At 45.9% G+C, this 19262-nt stretch overlaps 1 protein-coding gene across 2 annotated transcripts; it reads right to left on the bottom strand.

Annotated features, from left to right (window-relative positions):
- Positions 1 to 1499: 1499 nt before the first annotated feature.
- Positions 1500 to 18695, bottom strand: TMED2 (transmembrane p24 trafficking protein 2). 2 transcript variants are annotated; one of them, XM_038762871.1, is made up of 5 exons: positions 18447 to 18695; positions 8826 to 9018; positions 8417 to 8437; positions 6290 to 6397; positions 1500 to 3144 (listed from the first exon to the last, which is right to left on the bottom strand). In XM_038762871.1, the coding sequence occupies exons 1-5, from the start codon at positions 18624 to 18626 to the stop codon at positions 3020 to 3022; spliced, it is 627 nt and encodes a 208-aa protein (XP_038618799.1). In that variant the 5' UTR covers positions 18627 to 18695; the 3' UTR covers positions 1500 to 3019. The 2 variants fall into 2 exon arrangements, with proteins under 2 accessions (XP_038618799.1, XP_038618800.1); XM_038762872.1 differs by lacking the exon at positions 8417 to 8437 and having other exon boundaries at positions 3020 to 3144; positions 18447 to 18626.
- Positions 18696 to 19262: the final 567 nt, after the last annotated feature.

The following is a 19262-nucleotide window of genomic DNA, read 5'->3' as shown; positions in this document are numbered from 1 at the left end:
AGCGCTTAGTCCAGTGCTCTGCACACAGTAAGCGCTCAATAAATACGATTGAATGAATGAATGGGCTCACCAAGAAGGAAGTTCGGGAATTTAGTAGTCCAACCCCTCGCATCGAAGCTCCGTTCGCCTCAACCCAGCTATGCCGGGTGGGGAGCGCGAGGACAGTAAGCGCTCAATAAATACAATTGATTGATTGATTGAGGAGAATGAACGGCAGCAGAATGGAAAGCTGAAATTGGGAAAGAGAGAGTGAGGAGGGCAGAGGAAACATTTTAAAGACACAGTAAGTCAAAGCCTCCATCCCACATGAGAACTGGGACTCAACTGCCAAGTACGTTCACTCATTCATTCATTCAATCGCATTTATTGAGCGCTTACTGTGTGCAGAGCACTGTATTAAGCGCTTGGGAAGGACAAGTTGGCAACATATAGAGACGGTCCCTACCCAACAGCGGGCTCACAGTCTAGAAGTACAGGCCAGCCTCGTGCACCGCTAATAATCAATCAATCAATCGTATTTATTGAGCGCTTACTATGTGCAGAGCACTGTACTAAGCGCTTGGGAAGTACAAATTGGCAACACATAGAGACAGTCCCTACCCAACAGTGGGCTCACAGTCTAAAAGAAAGGAGGGGCTCTTTTTGAGCAAAAGCTTTGTAAAGAACAAAAGATAAGGAGGTAAAAGAGAAAGCAGTGTCGTGCACGGCAAATACTGGATATAACACAAGGGACAGCTTTTTTGTGGGCAGAATGAGGCTGCGACTGGGCTTCATGCGTCGGCCTTTCCAGCCGATGAATTTCACCGTCATTTGTGTCTTTTTCTAATATACTCATTTTCATTCTCTCTCCCTCTTTCTCTTCCCCCAGGGGTTGTACTGTTTCAAATGGCGGCACAAAACTGAAACGTTAACACGAGAGCCTCAAGGATAAAAGAAAAAGCCACGAAACTGTGATTTGCAAATTTAAAAAGGGTAACAAGTTGCTGAAAGTTACTTTCCTACACTGCTGCAGCTCCACAGAACCAAGTGAAAAGAGAGTCGAGTAACTACTTGATTTGTTCCCGAACCTCGGCCAACCTGGATCGCTCAAGCTTCGGGGGACTTTGTGGGGGGGTCCACATTTTCCAGTTCACTTGCGTACACAAGTTCAATTAACTAAAAGCTGGAAAGGTCTGATCAAGAAATGGGAACTTCTGTTTTAAGATAAACGTTGCACGAACCACCACAATCAAGCCATTAACTCAGTATGTTGCATTTCAGAAATTTCCTCTCCAAGCTATAACGGAAGGTAAGGATACATTTAGAGAAATTAAACGACAGCGGCTCAACCCTGTCCGAAAATTTATTTCACAACTAGACGTAAAGTTTGCATTTATTAAGATCACTTCTCCAGAAGTAAAAAATAAAAGTCTAAATCTTATATTACATTTATTTCACACCTAGATGTACAGTTTGTGTTATGATAATTTCTTCGGAAGGAAAAAAAAACCCAAACGTGATCCTTTTTATTAAAGAATTGTTTATTTACCGAACCTGGGTCATATTTAGACAACCAATTTTCATTTACATCTTTGAGTCCAATTTTGAACTGTTTCACACAGAAGAGTCGGTAACAACTGCCCTAAGGTGAAACACTCACCTTACTGGTCAACTGTTGCAAGAATTTGCCTAAGGTTGAAAAATTTTTTACTCCCGACATGAAAACCTGTAACAAATTTTAAATTAATAGAGTACAAAACTCGTTACTTGTAGTTTTCCCCCTTGAGAAGATCAAAAAAAGGACAAGTAACTAATATCTATCAGTCCCAGCGTAATCCTGAATCAGCCCCACACCATAAACAGATGCTTTTCAAATTTTAAACCCATCGTCCCAGACCAAGAGCGAAAAAGGCGTTTCATACGGAAGGAAGTTCACATGTGCCTAAAACAAGAAAAAAACGAAACCAAAACCAACTACCACTGAGAATTATGCTCAGTACTCTCTAGACAATGGCCCAAAATGCCAATACTAAAAATAAAATAGTGGCTGTATAACATTGCGATAACACTCGGGAGCCTTTAACCCTTTGGCATCAGGAATCCAGCTTTCCCCAGTTACACTTCAATAGTGCCAATGGTTTTGGGCGGCGGGGAGGTGAAGGTGGGGGGCAAGAGGGGGCAAACGCCGGGCGGGCCAGCGCAGAGGAATTTAATAGCCATCATCCGCTGAGCCAACACGTTGCACGCAACTGGCTTTAATGTATATTGTTACAACAAATGGAGCGGACCCCAGAGCCGCGTGGGTTACCGGCCTGCTACACCGGACAGAAAATTCATTTATTCGGCACATACTTAAAAAGCCCAAGGGTCCAATGTAACGAACGCTTAAATCTTGTTAGGAGAGTAGTCTGTTGGGTACGTGTCTTTGTTTCTTAATTAAAACCAGAAATAGGAACACAAGTTCCCAGTTACGGCATCATCCTGAAAAGTCGGATGCCTCCTGCCCTGTTATTCGAGGGGCAGGATTTAAGTTATCTGCGTTCCTGAAAACAAAGCAAAACAAAAGAGACCCCACCCCCAAACCACCAGCCAAATGCAACATTTTTACAACCTGTACAGCAGGGTTAGAGATCCAGAGAACATATACAGCAATTTTAGTAAAGTACCATCAGGCCTTGTGCTGTCGTCTTCAAGGAATTGCACTGGATTATGAAAACAGGAAAGAGAAAAATCGAGGCCAAAAAAAAGTTACTATGTTACTACATTCCATTTACAGTATTTGAGCTCTAGAAGGACCTGCGTGGTGGAGGCAGATTTAAAATGACAAAACGCCAATCAAATGTCAATGTTTTCAGGACAGTCTTTGCTACAGAATGTTTTACCTTTTTTTCCCCCCAAAAAAACATATTTATCAAGAGGAAATATTAACAATGAGTGTACAGAGTTCAGAAAACAAAAGCTTAGAAGCTAAGTGACATTGTGGTGACCAAGTTGTTTGGTAAACAGTGAATTTTGTGTTTGGGATCATCAGGAAAGGCCTTTAAACCACCCGCCGGACTTCAAAAAATCTCTTCAGGTAGTAGATCTGTCCCAATGTCATGGCAACTAGTACAAGAGCTTCAAAAAACGACCAGAGGACCACTCTGCTGTTTGTGTTGTCATTGACTGGGGAAGACAGACAAAGGAGAGAATTAATTCAGTTATCATATGCACGCAGTAAGCGCTCAATAAATACGACTGAATGAATAAATGCTCTAGTCCATCAGTAGGTCAAGAACAGTTCTAATTACTGTGTGCATTTGTGCATTTCTCCCAAGAAAATCCAAGCGGCCTCACATTAATGATTCTCCCAAGATTCCCATCATATGCACCAAACAAAATCCCCACTGAGCAGAGAGATTACTTTCCGAAGATGACGAACCCAACCACTGGGAGTTTTCAAGTCTCCAAAGGCTCAGATCTGCATCACCCAGCACGATCACCCAGACCATATCATCATCATCAATCGTATTTATTGAGTGCTTACTATGTGCAGAGCACTGTACTAAGCGCTTGGGAAGTACAAATGGCCAAAGTACAAAGTACCATATGGCCAAAAGACGGCTCTAAAACCGGAACGGGAACATTTAGCTTTACGGTTTGATCGTATTCGGCCGAGACGTGCGATCCATTCGGATTCAGCCTCCGAAAGGCAATGTTGATGTACAGCAGAGTAAACCAAATACTACGACCCTAATCTTTTAAACTGATAGCACCTAGTTTCTGATCGTAACAATGGTCATCGTGGTATTTGGTAAACTCTTACTCTGTGTTCTCCCACTGTCGGACACAATCCTGTTTCGCACGGGGCTCGCCGTCTAAGAGGGACAGCAGGGATTTAATCCCCATTGTACAGACGAGGAGGAAGACACAGAGAAGCCAAGTGACTTCCCCGGGGTCCCGTGGCAAAGACGCCGCAGACCTAAAATTAAAGCCCAGGTCCTGAGAGACTCCTGGGTTGAAATGCCTCTTCCACTAGGCCGTGCGGCTTTCTTACACATTGGCGGCCTTGATGTTCCGCCTAAACCTGGCAATTCGCTAGGAGTCGTCTAATAATTATGATTACTTCAAAGCCCAAACTACTACCAATCAACGCTATTCAACTCACTTGTACTCCTCTAAGCACTTAGTCCAGTACTCTGTGCATACTAAGTGCTCAATAAATACCACTGACCAACTGAACGCTCCCTTAGATTGTGAGCTCCACAACAGACGGGCCCGATTTCTACCCGAGTGTCCCAGGGCTTAGTAAAGTACTCGACGTGCAGTAAGCACTTAATAAATACCACTGATGATGATGCTTACCGTGTGCAATCAATACATCGTATTTGAGTGCTTCCTGTGTGCTTGGGAGAGTACAATATGACAGATACATTCCCTGCCCTCGACGAGTTTACAGTCTAGAAGGGGAGAGGGGAAGTGAGGGCTTAGCAAGGAAAGGCCTCTTGGAGGAGATAGGATTTTAGGAGGGCTTTGAAGGTGGGGAGAGTAGGGGGGGTCTGTCAGATATGAACGGAAAGGGAGTTTCAAGCCAAAGGGGGAAGGCGGCAAGACAGAAGTTCGAGGGATAGTGTTAGAGGGGTGAAGTGTTTAGGCTGCGTTGTAGTGGGAGATTAGGAAAGTGAGGGAAGAGGCACGAGAGCTGACCGAGCACCCCTTCAAGCCGACGGCAACGAGTTTCTGTTTGACGTGGCCGTGAATGGGCAACCATCGGAGGTTTTTGAGTCCCGGGGAGACACGGAGCGAACATTTTTTTCTAAGCTGATCTCAGAAGCAGAGTCAAGTAGGGACTGGAAAGGGCGAGAGCTAGGGCTCTGAAACCAAATCCAAATAACATTTGAAACCACCGCAGTCTCTTAATAAAAATGGGATTGGACTGATGACTACTTGATATGTAACCCCAATGGATGTCAGTGTTTTAGCTATTTGCCTTCAACAGTATTGACTGAGCAACCACTGTGTGCACAACACTGGACTAAGCACTTGGAAGAGTTCAAAAGAAGAGACATGGTCCCTCTCCTCACAAACACCTGTCTTGACAATCTGTGATTTTTAATTACGTGTAAAGGAACACATGCTTTGAAAATTATTAAACCAGTCAAGACCATCTTAACTGATACAACCTTTGTTGCCTACGAACACTAAATGTAATGAACTCCAGCAGACTCTGTTATCAGTCCGCCGTATGTACTGAGCACTTACTGGGTGCAGAGCACTGTACTAAGCGCTTGGGAGAGTACAATATAGGAGTGGGCAGACACGTTCCCTGCCCACAGTCTAGAGGGGGAGACAGACATTAATATAAATCAACTGTGGATATGTACGAAAGTACTGTGGGGCTGAGGGTAGGGCAAGTAAAGGGCGCAAATCCAAGTCAAATATTTAGTAAACCACAATTACTTGTGCAAAATGAAAGCGACTATCTGTGGAATGCTGTGCTGGAAACCGTGACTGGACTATACAAAAAAAAAAAAACCATGACATCCCCTTAAATTATGAATTTTCCTGATTTTTCTCTCATTCAATCGTATTTATTGAGAGCTTACCGTGTGCACAGCACTGTACTAAGCGCTTGGGAAGTACAAGTTGGCAACATATAGAGACGGTCCCTACCCAACGGTGGGCTCACAGTCTAGAAGGGGGAGACAGAGAACAAAACAAAACATATTAACAAAAATAAAACAATAAATATGTACAAATAAAATAGAGTAATAAATATGTACAAACATATATACATATATACAGGTGCAGTGGGAGGGGAAAGAGGTAAGGCGGGGGGATGGGGAGGGAGAGGAGGGGGAGAGGAAGGAGGGGGCTCAGTCTGGGAATGAATGAATATACACCAGACATAATACACTTAAGTCATCTAATACTCAATGCATACTTGTAGCTCCCTTGCTTAGCCTTTCGCCCCGGCTGAATTTCATCCTGTGTTTAATGGTTCATTTATCAAACTTGTAGATGAAGAAAGCACAGAGTCACACTCCACCCAAAACCTAAATCAAGGCAAATTTGCCCCTCACCGCTTCCAAGAAACTATTCTGTCAACAGCTTCTAATGAAAACCATTTTGGAACACTGAGTGAAATATCCTCATTTACAAAGGGCCCCTCGGATGAAAGAGCTCTCGTCCAATAAAGAAGGTGGAACTGATTCGCTATAATGACCGATTCAAGAGTTTTGAACGTTCACTTTCAACCCCGGCGGATTCCAGATGACCCCGACATACGATTATTCCACATAAGCGTGCCGACGGTTGAGTCTTCACTTACTCGCTCTATGTATTCGCTCACGAACTTCCATGTACTCCTGTTCATGCTTCACAGCTGTCATGGCCACAGCTAGCTCGTTAATCATCTCTTCTAGTTTGTTCTGGTGCGCTGCACAGGGGTCGGGGAGAATGAGAAAATGTGTTTGATGGCTTATTTTGTTTTTCAAGATGCTGTCAGAAAAGGCTTCTCTTGGAAAGCACCAAGACTTCCGAAGGTAATTTGGAAGCGACTCTCCCCCCCAACCACCTTTCTGACCACTTTTTTATTGGTATTCTTTTTGGAAAGTTGTTCAGCTTTACTGATGAAGTCTGAAAACCTTACAGGACTTTTTAAGTAGACTTGGTCCTGGGAGAGAAAGCTCTTAGACGGGGGAGCAATCTACAGAATACTTACCCTTGGCAGATAACGGATTTCTTTACATTTTTTTGTTTTGCTTTTTAAGTGAACTCCGCTCTCCGGACTAGCTGGTAGAGCCACGGAGAGGAAGTGGGCTGAACAGAGGATGGCAACAACGCTTGGTCAAGATACAGTCTAACTTTCTATATCAAACCCCTGTCACAGAAAACCAAAGAGTGAAAACTTATGAGCGAGAACCAGGCACAATCGATACCATGCAAATATTTGAAAAATTCAAATGGAACAAACTTTTTAGTACTAAATACATCTCCGGGGTTCCTGTATACTACCGTGAGCCACCCAGAAGTGGATTCTTCCATTTTAGGAGCTATCCCTCTTTAGCAAAGGAAAAATGAATCACTGAAATATCAGCTCTCGGGTCTCACCTCTTCTGACCCTCTCGTGGCCACATTCAGACGTATTTTAACAGAGTGGGGAAATGACAGAGCTTTTTCTACCGACCAAAAGGCTCTTGATTGCCCAGGGTTTTCCGGCCGGCGCACTTCTCCCCGAAGATGTACGTGGGGTGTGCTAGTCTCAGCTTCGAAGGGAACGGAGCATGCGCTTCCAGGGAGTGTGACTATATAACAGATGACCCACAAAGGGCAGGAAGAAAGCCGACTTTTTGAGGATCTATCCCATCACCCAAGATCCAACGATAAACCGTTTGGATTTCAAAATCACGGATCAGGTGCTAAGCGACTGTGGGGATGGCAGCAGAGACCGAGGGCCCCGCGGACTTGAGCGACACCTGTGTGGACTCTGCTGGAGGAGTCCAAGGCCTTACACGTAAACTTTTAAGGGGAAGGGGGTCGATTCGGTAGCTGCTACTCAGTGCCATTAACACGCAAAAGCAAGGCTCCAAGACACGTTAAAGGATTATTTAAGAACAGTTCAAACTTCAAATACGTCGGCCAACGTGGTCAAACTACTCCATCCCTCTTACTAGAAGGACGGAGAGAGAAAACCAAGCCCTGCAAAACTCATGTGTCTTCCTGCCGCCTAGAAAAAAATACCAAGAAGAACTGGGGGACTGAGTCTGGAATGCTCCAGGCAGAATAATGGCTCTATCTGCTTGCGACTAGTCTGAGCAATAACGACCTTCAAGAAATCCAAACAAAAACAGTCTGTTCTTCTCCGCTCCATTTCTAAAATTTTGATTGCTTAATCGATGTTACCCCACTGCTATTTTGAAACGTATTAAAAAAATGCTCTCAAAGACAGTTGGCAGGCTGAGATATTAAGCTAAATGACCAACAGTCAACGTACAGAGGCCTCAAACTCTTAGACCGATTTTTCTTACTTCCCCTGGCCCCGAGACAAACCTGCTATAAATGAAGTGATGGCAAACACTGTTGTACATCTGCTTAAGATTAAAAAACCAGTGATATTGCTCAACTCCAATAAGCTGATGTATACGAAGAGCTGATCTGCACTTATTTACCCAAGGGCAATCCCACAATTATTTTTATTATTTCCTTTCAAGTTCAGAAGGTAAAACTTTGTTAAAATTCTCGACAGTCTTCCACATTATGTTAAATGAAAAGTGTCTCATCAATAACTACCTGCATGTAGGGTTTTCATTAAGAGGTAGGCTTAAAAAAAAAAAAGCGCCCAATCTCATGCTAACAAACTGAGGTTAGAGAAAAAGTCAAGCACAAACTAGACATTAGTCAACCATCTATGCAAAAGACAGGATTGCCAAGAGCTGTCAAAAAGCAGTACACCTACCATCCCAGGTATCTCCACCACCTAAAGAGAAGTATCACAGATAAACAGAAGTACCCAACAAAAAGCAGTAACTTGATCATTTTTTACACCATGCGAAAAACTACATACTGGCATTCGTACAATAAGGGGAGGAGAGAAGTCAGACTGAGGCCTGAAATTAAATGTGACCTTAATTGGAATAAATGGAAATCGAGGGAGAGCTGGCTATAGGCAAGTTAGCTTGCAAAAGGTAGATTACTTTATGACATCAAATTTGGGACACGCCATAAAGCGCCAGATAACATAAAGGGGGTATGTAACGCCAAGATTATTCTTAAGTTCAGAAGGGAAAAAACAAGACTACTAAAAATGAGAAAATCTCCAGACACAGAAAGCGTCACGTGAACCGTCTCCTTGCAAATGCTCGCACCTTCTGTTTCCATATCTTGGCCCTTTGGAGCTTCTCCAATATCAATAGTGAACATCACTATCTTTGGAGTCATGGTGGACATTCTGTTGCTAAAACAAAACTTGTAAGTTCCATCCATGTGAGCAGCAAACGTGTATTTCCCACTGGACTCCCGGTCTCCTTTGTAAATTCCTTTATTATCAGGTCCTGTAATCTAGAGTAAGGAAAAAGCATATCAGTGACATGGCATCAGGCAGTGGCAAAAAAAAAAAATACTTCAGAAGTTTAAAAAGGGAATTGAAAATTTAACAACTCTGGTAGACCTTCAATCAACCATATTTCTTCTTTTTTTTTTTAAATATAGACTTTAAGCACTTACTACGTGACAGGCACTATACTAAGCACTGGGGTAGAGGGTGATAATAATAATAATAATGGTATTTGTTAAGTGCTTACTGTGTGCCAGGCGCTGTACTAAGCGCTGGAGTGGATACAAGCAAACCAGATCGGACCCATTCCCTTGTCCCACGTGGGGCTCGGTCTCACTCCCCATTTTACAGATGAGGTAAATTAAGTGACTTGCCCAAGATTACACAACACACGAGCGGCAGAGCCAGGATTAGAACCCAGTTCCTTCTGTCTCCCGGGCCCGTGCTCTAATCCACGAAGCAACGCCACTTTCTTGAACACGTATGTACTAAGCGCTTGGGAGGGAACACTATTACAGAGTTGGCAGACACAGTCCCTACCCAAAAGGAACTTAACGGTCTAGGGGAGACAGGCTTGATCGTAAGGAAGTCAGTTATGTACTTAAGTGCAGTGGGTCTGAGGGCAGTGTAAATAAAGAGTACAAATCCGATGCCAAAGGGAGTGGGAGAAGAGGAAATGGGGGCTTAGTCAGGGAAGGCCTCTTGGAGGAGATGGGCCTTGTAATAAGGCCTGTGAGGTGGGAAACAGGATGGTCTGTCAGATATGAAGGGGGAGGGCATTCCAGATCGGAGGCAGGAGGTGGGCAAGGGGTCGGCGGCTATGAAATAGATGAGACTGAAGTACACTAAGTAGGTTGGCGCTAGAGGAGTGAAGCGTGCCAACTGGGTTGTAAGAGGAAATCGAAGAGGTAAAGAAGGAGGGGGAAGGTGACTGAGTGCTTTAAAACCAATGGTAAGGAGTTTCTCTTCGATGCAGAGGTGGTTGGGTAACCTAAAACAGATTGTTGGCACTGGAATTTAATTTTGGTTGAGGTGGCTATGTACCAGATCATAAAATTCCTTAAGACAAGGATCATGTCTTTTAGTTGTCTCTAGAACAGTGTTCTGCACACAGTAGGAGCTCAACAGATACTACTGGATGAACGATCATATCAAGAGCACGTGGCGGTCAGTCACTTTCGGCAGCTTCGCTATTTGTCTTCGACTGAAACCCTAAGGAAAAAAGCAACATTTGTTCTAGGCATTCACTTAATAGAATTTAGTGAGTATCTACTGGGTGCAGAGTACAAAAGAATTAAGGTGGCAGTCACGGTCCCTGCCCACAGGCTGAATCAAAAGAGCACAGGCCAGGGTGGCAGAGACCTGGATTCTAATTCTGGTTCGGCCATCTGCCGACTGTGTGACCTTGAGCAAGTCGCTTGAAGTCTCTGTACTTCAATTTCCTCATCTGCAAAACGGGGATAAAATATCTTCTCCCACTTAGACGATGGGAGAAAGGGGGCAACAGCAAACCTGATTAACTTGGATTTACCGAAATGCCTAGAACGGGGCTTGGCACAGAATAAGTGCTTAATAAATATTATTATTATTATTGACAATAATAGTAAGAGTTTACAGTCTCCATGGGGAGGCAAAAACTGAAAAAACTTTAGCTAGGAAGTAGTGAGTATAAATTTAAATACACAGGCACACAAGTGCTATAGGGAGTTGTGAATACTTAAATGGCAGCTCCTTGAGGCTAGGAAGGGAAGGACCTGGGTTCTAATCCGGCCTCCCCCACTTGTCTGCTGTGTGATCTTGGGCAAGTCACTTAGCTTTTCTGTTCCTCATTTACCTGATCGGTCAACTGGGGATTCATACGGGGCCTGGACTGTGTCCAATCTGATGACCTTGTATCTATCCCCGCGCGTAATAAAGTAGGCAGTACTGGCACACAGTAAGCAGTTAAATACCATAAAAGATAGACTAACAAACACAAAGCTAGGGGTCAATTCAACTTTACCAATTGTATTCTCTCACAATTAAGCGCTTATTACAGTGCTCTGCACACAGTAAGCGCTCAATAAATACGATTGATTGATTCTCATACGCTTAGTAGAGTGCTCTACACAAGGACACTCAATAAATCCTATGGGTTGATTGGCATACATGCTGAAGTGGCAACTGGGGAAGTGTTGGAAGGGGAGGCCACTATGAACCTCACAAATGAATTTTAGTTCGCGTCACTGCCATCACAAATTTCAGAGTAAATGAATCTTTCTCAAACTACATTTCAGGTGTTACTGATAACTATCGAGGCAGAAACAGTGCCCCAGCTAAACTGCTTTCTGACTCATTTTTAGCTTTCTTAATTGTTTTCATTTCTCAATTCTGCTGAAATGCTGTTTTCCAAACTAGGCAAAACTAGCTTTGACCATTTAAAAGTAACTGAAAGGGAAACCTGACGTCGTACGACAATTTCTCACTTGAGCAAACCATCCTTGGGGTTTCAAGCGAGGATGGGGTTCTTCTCCGTACTTCACGGTGGCGTTTCTAGCGCTTAGAACAGTGCTTTGCACATAGTAAGCGCTTAATAAATGCCATCATTATTATTATTATTATTCTAGGGGTTGGTGAGTGACTGCTGGGAGCCACCTCAGTGTGGCTCACATACTTTATTCTCCACATATCTTATCTCATATATATATATTCACATATCTTATTCTCCGTGGTGGATCGCAGCACAGAGGAGCGAGAATGAAAGCCAAGTACTTAATCCCCAGAGAAAACCACGGAACGGTTTAATAGCGGTTTACTTCAAGAATTCCCTTTATAAAGATTTACCAAATTGAAGAAGTTCTTCTAGCCTCACATTTAACGATATGCCGTATCCCTAGCAGTTTGTAATAGAAAATGCAGCTTCTCTAGGGTAAGACTGAGGAGAAGAAAAGCAGCTGTTAATGGGTCTGTGGCCTGACAGGGTGGAGGCCAGCTATTGACAGATATCATCATCATCAATCATATTTATTGAGCACTTACTGTGTGCAGAGCACTGTACTAAGCGCTTGGGAAGCACAAGTTGGCAACATCATCATCATCATCATCATCAATCGTATTTATTGAGCGCTTACTATGTGCAGAGCACTGTACTAAGCGCTTGGGAAGTACAAATTGGCAACATCTAGAGACAGTCCCTACCCAACAGTGGGCTCACAGTCTAAAAGGGGAAGACAGAGAACAAAACCAAACATACTAACAAAATAAGATAAATAGAATAGATATGTACAAGTAAAATAAATAAATAAACATATAGAGACAGTCCCTACCCAACAGTGGGCTCACAGTCTAAAAACGCTACACCCAGTGAGCGCTCAATAAATTGAATAACAGAAGCAGCGTAGCTTAGCGTCCAGAGCCCGGGCTTGGGAGTTAGAGGTCGTGGGTTCTAATCCCCGCTCCGCCACTCGTCCGCTGAGTAACCCTGGGCAAGCCGCTTCACTTCTCTGTGCCTCAGTTGCCTTGCCTGTAAAATGGGGGTGAAGACTGTGAGCCCCACGTGGGACTACCTGATTACCTTGTATCTACCCCAGTGCATAGAACGGTGCTCGGCACAGAGTAAATTCTTAACAAATTCCCAAATTATTATCATTATTATTATCAAACCCCATTGTTGACCCAGGGACTGTTGGCTCATTATGGGCAGGGAACGTATGCATTAATTCTGTTGTCTTGTACTGTCCCGGGCTCTTGGTAGAGTGCTCTGCATATAGTGAGCGCTCAATAAATACCCCTGATGGACTGATCTAAGCGACCGCTTCCCACGGGCTAAGGAAGCCCGTGCTAAGGAAGCTAAGAGAAGCAGCGTGGCTCAGTGGAAAGAGCCCGGGCTTTGAAGTCAGAGGTCGTGGGTTCAAATGCCGGCTCCACCACTTGTCAGCTGGGTGACTTTGGGCAAGTTACTTGACTTCTCTGTGCCTCAGTTCTGTCATCTGTAAAATGGGGATGAAGTCTGTGAGCCCCACGTGGGACAACCTAATCACTTTGTATCCTCTCCAGCAGTTAGAACAGTGCTTTGCACATAGTAAGCGCTGAATAAATGTCATTATTATTATTATTATTATTATTAAGGAAGAACCCCAACCGCAGCCTCCCCCGGCGGTGCCGGACCGGGGACAGACGGACGGACGGACGGACAGATGAAGCCGAGGCTGTACTAAGCCAGGGAGGGAGGGCGTGTTGTTGGGTAGGGACTGTCTCTATTTGTTGCCGAACTGTACTTTCCAAGCGCTTAGTACAGTGCTCTGCACACAGTAAGTGCTCAATAAATACGATTGAATGAATGAGGGAGGCCCAGCCCGGGAGAGCAGGATGATTTGCCCGAGAATTCATTCAGTCCTATTTATTGGGCACTTACTGTGTTGCAGTGCACTGTACTAAGCGCTTGCGAGAGAACAACGGCACAATAAGCGGCAGACCCATTCCCTGCCCACAACGAGCTTCCGGTCTGGAGAATCAGTGGGCGGCGTTTACTGAGCGGTTACCGTGGGCGGAGCGCTGTGCTAAGCGCTTGGGGGAGGACGATATCACAGTCTTTTAGACTGTGAGCCCACTGTTGGGTAGGAACTGTCTCTATATGTTGTGAATTTGTACTTCCCAAGCGCTTAGCACAGCGCTCTGCACATAGTAAGCGCTCAATAAATACGATTGATGATGACACTATCAAAGAAGCAGACCCATTCCCTGCCCACAGCGAGCTTGCTCTGGAGAATCAGTGAATGGTATTTACTGAGCGCTTACCGTGGGTGGAGCACTGTACTAAGCGCTTGAAAGGGGACAATAGAATAAGCAGACCCAATCCCTGCCCACAACGTGCTTACAGTCTGCAGAACTAGTAAATGGCATTTACTGAGCGATTACCGTGGGGGGAGCACTGTACTAAGCGCTTGGAAGAGGTCAATACCAAATAAGCAGCAGATCCATTCCCTGCCCACAACGAGCTTACGGTCTGGAGAATCAGTGAATGGCATTTACTGAGCACTTACCGTGGGGGAAGCACTGTACTAAGCGCTTGGGAGAGGGCTATACCAAATAAGCAGACCCATTCCCTACCCACAATGAGCTTCCAGTCTAGAGAATCAGCAGGTGGTATTTACTGAGCGCTCACCGTGTACAGCACACTGTAATACGCGCTTGGGAGAGGACAACATCAAGTAAGCAGACCCATTCCCTGCCCACAGTGGGCTTCCAGTCAGGAGAATCAGTGAGTGGCATTTACTGAGAGCTTACCGTGTACAGCGCGTTGTACTCAGCGCTTGGGAGAGAACATCAAATAAGCAGACCCATTCCCTGCCCACAACGACCTTCCAGTCTGGAGAATCAGTGCCTGGTATTTACTGAGCGTTTACTGTGTACAGCGCACTGTGCTAAGCGCTTGGGAGGGGACAATAGCACAATAAGCAGACCCATTCCCTGCCCACAACGAGCTTACGGAAGCGTACATAGCTTAGAGAAGCAGCGTGGCTCGGTGGAAAAGAGCCCGGGCTTGGGAATCAGAGGTCATGAGTTCAGATTCCGACTCTGCCACTTAGTTGTGTGACCTTGGGCGAGTCCATTCATTCAATCGCATTTATTGAGCGCTTATTGCGTGTGGAGTACTGGACTAAGCGCTTGGGAAGTACAAGTTGGCAACATATAGAGACGGTCCCTACCCAACACCGGGCTCACGGTCTAGAACACTTCACTTCTCTGGGACTCAGTCCCTTCATCTGTAAAATGGGGATTAAGGTTGTGAGCCCCCCGTGGGACAACCAGATCACCTTGTAACCTCCTCAGCGCTTAGAACAGTGCTTTGTACATAGTAAGCACTTAACAAACACAATTATTATTATTATTATTACAATGGAGATTAAGACTGTGAGCCCCCGTGGGACAGCCTGTTCACCTTGTAACCTCCTCAGCGCTTAGAACAGTGCTTTGTACATAGTAAGCGCTTAATACCATTATTATCATTATTATTATTACTACAATGGAGATTAAGATTGTGAGCCCCCGTGGGACAGCCTGATCACCCTGTAACCTCCTCAGCGCTTAGAACAGTGCTTTGCACATACGTGGCCCAGTTGAAAGAGCACGGGCTTTGGAGTCATAGGTCACGGGTTCAAATCCCGGCTCCGCCAATTGTCAGCTGTGTGACTTTGGGCAAGACACTTCACTGGGCCTCAGTTCCCTCATCTGTAAAATGGGGAAGAAGAGAAGCAGTGTGGCTCAGTGGAAAGAGCCCGGGCTTTGGAGTCAGAGGTCATGGGTTCAAATCCCAGCTCCGCCGATTGTCAGCTGTGTGACTTTGGGCGAGTCACTTCACTTCTCTGGGCCTCAGTTACCTCATCTGTAAAATGGGGGTGAAGACTGCAAGCCCCCCGTGGGACAACCTGCTTGTCTTGTAACCTCCCCAGCACTTAGAACAGTGCTTTGCACATAGTAAGCGCTTAATAAATGCCACCATCATTATTATTATTATTATTAAGACTGTGAGCCCCATGTGGGGCAACCTCATCACCATGTAACCTCCCCAGCGCTTAGAACAGTGCTTGGCACATAGTAAGTGCTTAATAAATGCCATCATTATTATTATTAAGACTGTAAGCCCCACGTGGGGCAACCTCATCACCTTGTCACCTCCCCAGCGCTTTAGAACAGTGCTTGGCACATAGTAAGCGCTTAATAAATGCCATTATTATTATTATTAAGATTGTGAGCCCCAAATGGGGCAACCTGATCACCCTGTAACCTCCCCCAGCTCTTAGAACATTGCTTGGCACATAGTAAGCGCTTAATAAATGCCATCATTATTATTATTACTAAGACTGTGAGCCCCACGTGGGGCAACCTCAACACTTTGTCACCTCCCCAGCCCTTAGAACAGTGCTTGGCACATAGGAAGCGCTTAATAAATGCCATCATTACTATTAAGACTGTTGATTCCCCCCGTGGGACAACTTGATCACCTTGTCACCTCCCCAGCGCTTAGAACAATGCTTGGCACATAGTAAGCGCTTAATAAATGCCATCACTATTATTACTATTATTGACTGAGCCCCACGTGGGGCAGCCTCATCACCTTGTAACCTCTCCAGTGCTTAGAACAGTGCTTTATGCATACTAAGCGCTTAATAAATGCCATCATAATTACTATCATCATTAAGACTGTGAGTCCCACGTGGGGCAACCTGATCACCTTGTACCCTCCCCAGCGCTTACAACAGTGCTTGGCAAATAGTAAGCGCTTAATAAATAGTAAGCGCTCTGTCTCCCCCTTTTAGACTGTGAGCCCACTGTTGGGTAGGGACCGTCTCTATATGATGCCAATTTGTACTTCCCAAGCGCTTAGTACAGTGCTCGGCACATAGTAAGCGCTCAATAAATACGATTGATTGATTGATTAATAAATGCCATCACAATTATTATTAAGACTGTGAGCCCCACGTGGGGCAACCTCATCTCCTTGTAACCTCCCCAGCGCTTAGAACAATGCTTTACACACAATAAGCGCTTAATAAATGCCATCATCATTATTATCATTACTATTAGGGTTGTGAGCCCCACGTGGGGCAGCCTCATCACCTTGTACCCTCCCCAGCCCTTAGAACAGTGCTTTGCACACAGTAAGCGCTTAATAAATGCCATCATCATTATTATTATTATTAAGACTGTGAACCCCACGTGGGGCAACCTCATCGCCTTGTCACCTCCCCAGTACTTTAGAACAATGCTTTACACATAGTAAGCACTTAATAAATACCATCATCATTATCATTATTAAGACTGTGAGCCCCCCATGGGACAACCTGATCACCTTGTAACCTCCCCAGCGCTTAGAACAGTGCTTGGCACATAGTAAGCGCTTAATAAATACCACCATTATTATCATTATTAAGACTGTGAGCCCCACGTGGGGCAACCTCATCACCTTTTAACCTCCCCAGCGCTTAGAACAGTGCTTTACACATAATAAGCGCTTAATAAATGCCATCATTATTATCATTATTAAGACTGTGAGCCCCCCCCCGTGGGACAACCTGATCACCTTGTAACCTCCCCAGCGCTTAGAACAGTGCTTGGCACATAGTAAGCGCTTAGTAAATGCCATCATTATTATTATTAAGGCTGTGAGCCCCACGTGGGGCAACCTCATCACCTCGTCACCTCCCCAGCGCTTAGAACAGTGCCTGGCACATAGTAAGCGCTTAATAAACGCCATCCTCATTGTTATTATTACTATTAAGACTGTGAGTCCCACGTGAGGCAACCTCATCACCTTCTACCCTCCTCAGCGCTTAGAACAGTGCTTGGCACGTAGTAAGCGCTTAGTAAATGCCATCATTATTATTATTAAGGCTGTGAGCCCCACGTGGGGCAACCTCATCACCTTGTCACCTCCCCAGCGCTTAGAACAGTGCCTGGCACATAGTAAGCGCTTAATAAACGCCATCCTCATTGTTATTATTACTATTAAGACTGTGAGTCCCACGTGAGGCAACCTCATCACCTTCTACCCTCCTCAGCGCTTAGAACAGTGCTTGGCACGTAGTAAGCGCTTAGTAAATGCCATCATTATTATTATTAAGGCTGTGAGCCCCACGTGGGGCAACCTCATCACCTTGTACCCTCCCCAGCGCTTAGAACAGTGCCTGGCACATAGTAAGCGCTTAATAAACGCCATCCTCATTGTCATTATTACTACTAAGACTGTGAGTCCCACGTGAGGCAACCTCATCACCTTCTACCCTCCTCAGCGCTTAGAACAGTGCTTGGCACATAATAAGCGCTTAATAAATGCCATCACCATTATTATTATTATTAAGACTGTGAACCCCACGTGGGGCAACCTCATCGCCTTGTCACCTCCCCAGTACTTTAGAACAGTGCTTTACACATAGTAAGCGCTTAATAAATACCACCATCATTACCATTATTAAGACTGTGAGCCCCCCATGGGACAACCTGGTCACCTTGTAACCTCCCCAGCGCTTAGCACAGTGCTTGGCACATAGTAAGCGCTTAATAAATACCACCATTATTATCATTATTAAGACTGTGAGCCCCACGTGGGGCAACCTGATCACCGTGTACCCTCCCCAGCGCTTAGAACAGGGCTTAATTAATGCCATCATTTATTATCATTATTATTAAGACTGGGAGCCCCACGTGGTGCAACCTCATCGCCTTGTCACCTCCCCAGCGCTTAGAACAGTGCTTGGCACATAGTAAGCGCTTAATAAACGCTGTCCAAATAAAAGACCGCCCCCCCCCACCCCTCCGCGCGCATGCGCGCCCCCACCACACGCGCGTGCGCGCGCGCCCCCCACCCCTCCGCGCGCATGCGCGCCCCCACCACACGCGCGTGCGCGCCCCCCCCCACCGCGCGCATGCGCGCCGACGCCGCGGGCGCCCTGACCTCCACGTCGATATCGAGGAAGCCGCCCTCGGCCACCTCGAAGATGAGCCCCATCTTGGTGCCCGAGGTGACCCGCTCGAAGAAGCACTCCTCCGCGTGCGCGTCGATGCTGACGAAGTAGCCGGAGGCGGCGGCGGTCAGGGCGGACAGCAGGGCCAGCAGCTCCGGGACCGTCACCATGGCGGAGCCGGCGAGGGGACGGACGGACGGACGGAGGGAGGGCGGCGGCGGCGACCTCCTCCTCCTCCTCCGCCTCCTCAGGCTCCTCGCGCTGCGCAGGCCCCGCCCCTTCCGGCGGGGGAGGGCTGATGCGGGCGTCGCTGATTGGTCGCTGACAGGGCGCGGCCGCTGATTGGCCGAGAGCGCGGACGCTGATTGGCCGACAACGCGGTCGCTGATTGGTCGCTGACTGCCACGTTACGGCCCGACGGCGGCCGCCCGGGGTCAAACTACCGCGCGCCCCACCCGCTGCCCGACGCGCGCCCGAGTTCGACGGGCTTCCTCATTCATTCATTCATTGCGCCGTATTTATTGAGCGCTTACTATGTGCGGAGCACTGTACTAAGCGCTTGGGGAGTACAAATTGGCAACATATAGAGCCAGTCCCTACCCAACAGTGGGCTCACAGTCTAAAAGGGGGAGACAGAGAACAAAACCAAACATGATAAAATAAATAGAATAAATATGTGCAAATAAAATAAATAAATAAATAGAGTAATAAATACGTACAAACATATATACATATATACAGGTGCTGGGGGGAGAGGCAAGAGGGGGCTCAGTCTGGGAAGGCCTCCTGGAGGAGGTGAGCTCTTC

This window comes from Tachyglossus aculeatus, chromosome 21 (genome assembly GCF_015852505.1).
Source record: "Tachyglossus aculeatus isolate mTacAcu1 chromosome 21, mTacAcu1.pri, whole genome shotgun sequence".
NCBI lineage: Eukaryota > Metazoa > Chordata > Mammalia > Monotremata > Tachyglossidae > Tachyglossus > Tachyglossus aculeatus.
The sequence above is the reverse complement of the archived record's forward strand: the minus strand, read 5'-3'. Positions and strand labels throughout refer to the sequence as shown.

Bases quoted from the DNA above. Each gene is read 5' to 3' on its own strand.
- TMED2 (XM_038762871.1), bottom strand. From the start codon at position 18,626: ATGGTGACGGTCCCGGAGCTGCTGGCCCTGCTGTCCGCCCTGACCGCC. The intron at 9,019-18,446 runs GTCAGGGCGCCC...TCCTTACTCTAG, and splicing joins TCCTCGATATCGACGTGGAG to ATTACAGGACCTGATAATAA. The intron at 3,145-6,289 runs GTAAGTGAAGAC...TGTCTTCCCCAG, and splicing joins TGAGCGAATACATAGAGCGA to TCAATGACAACACAAACAGC.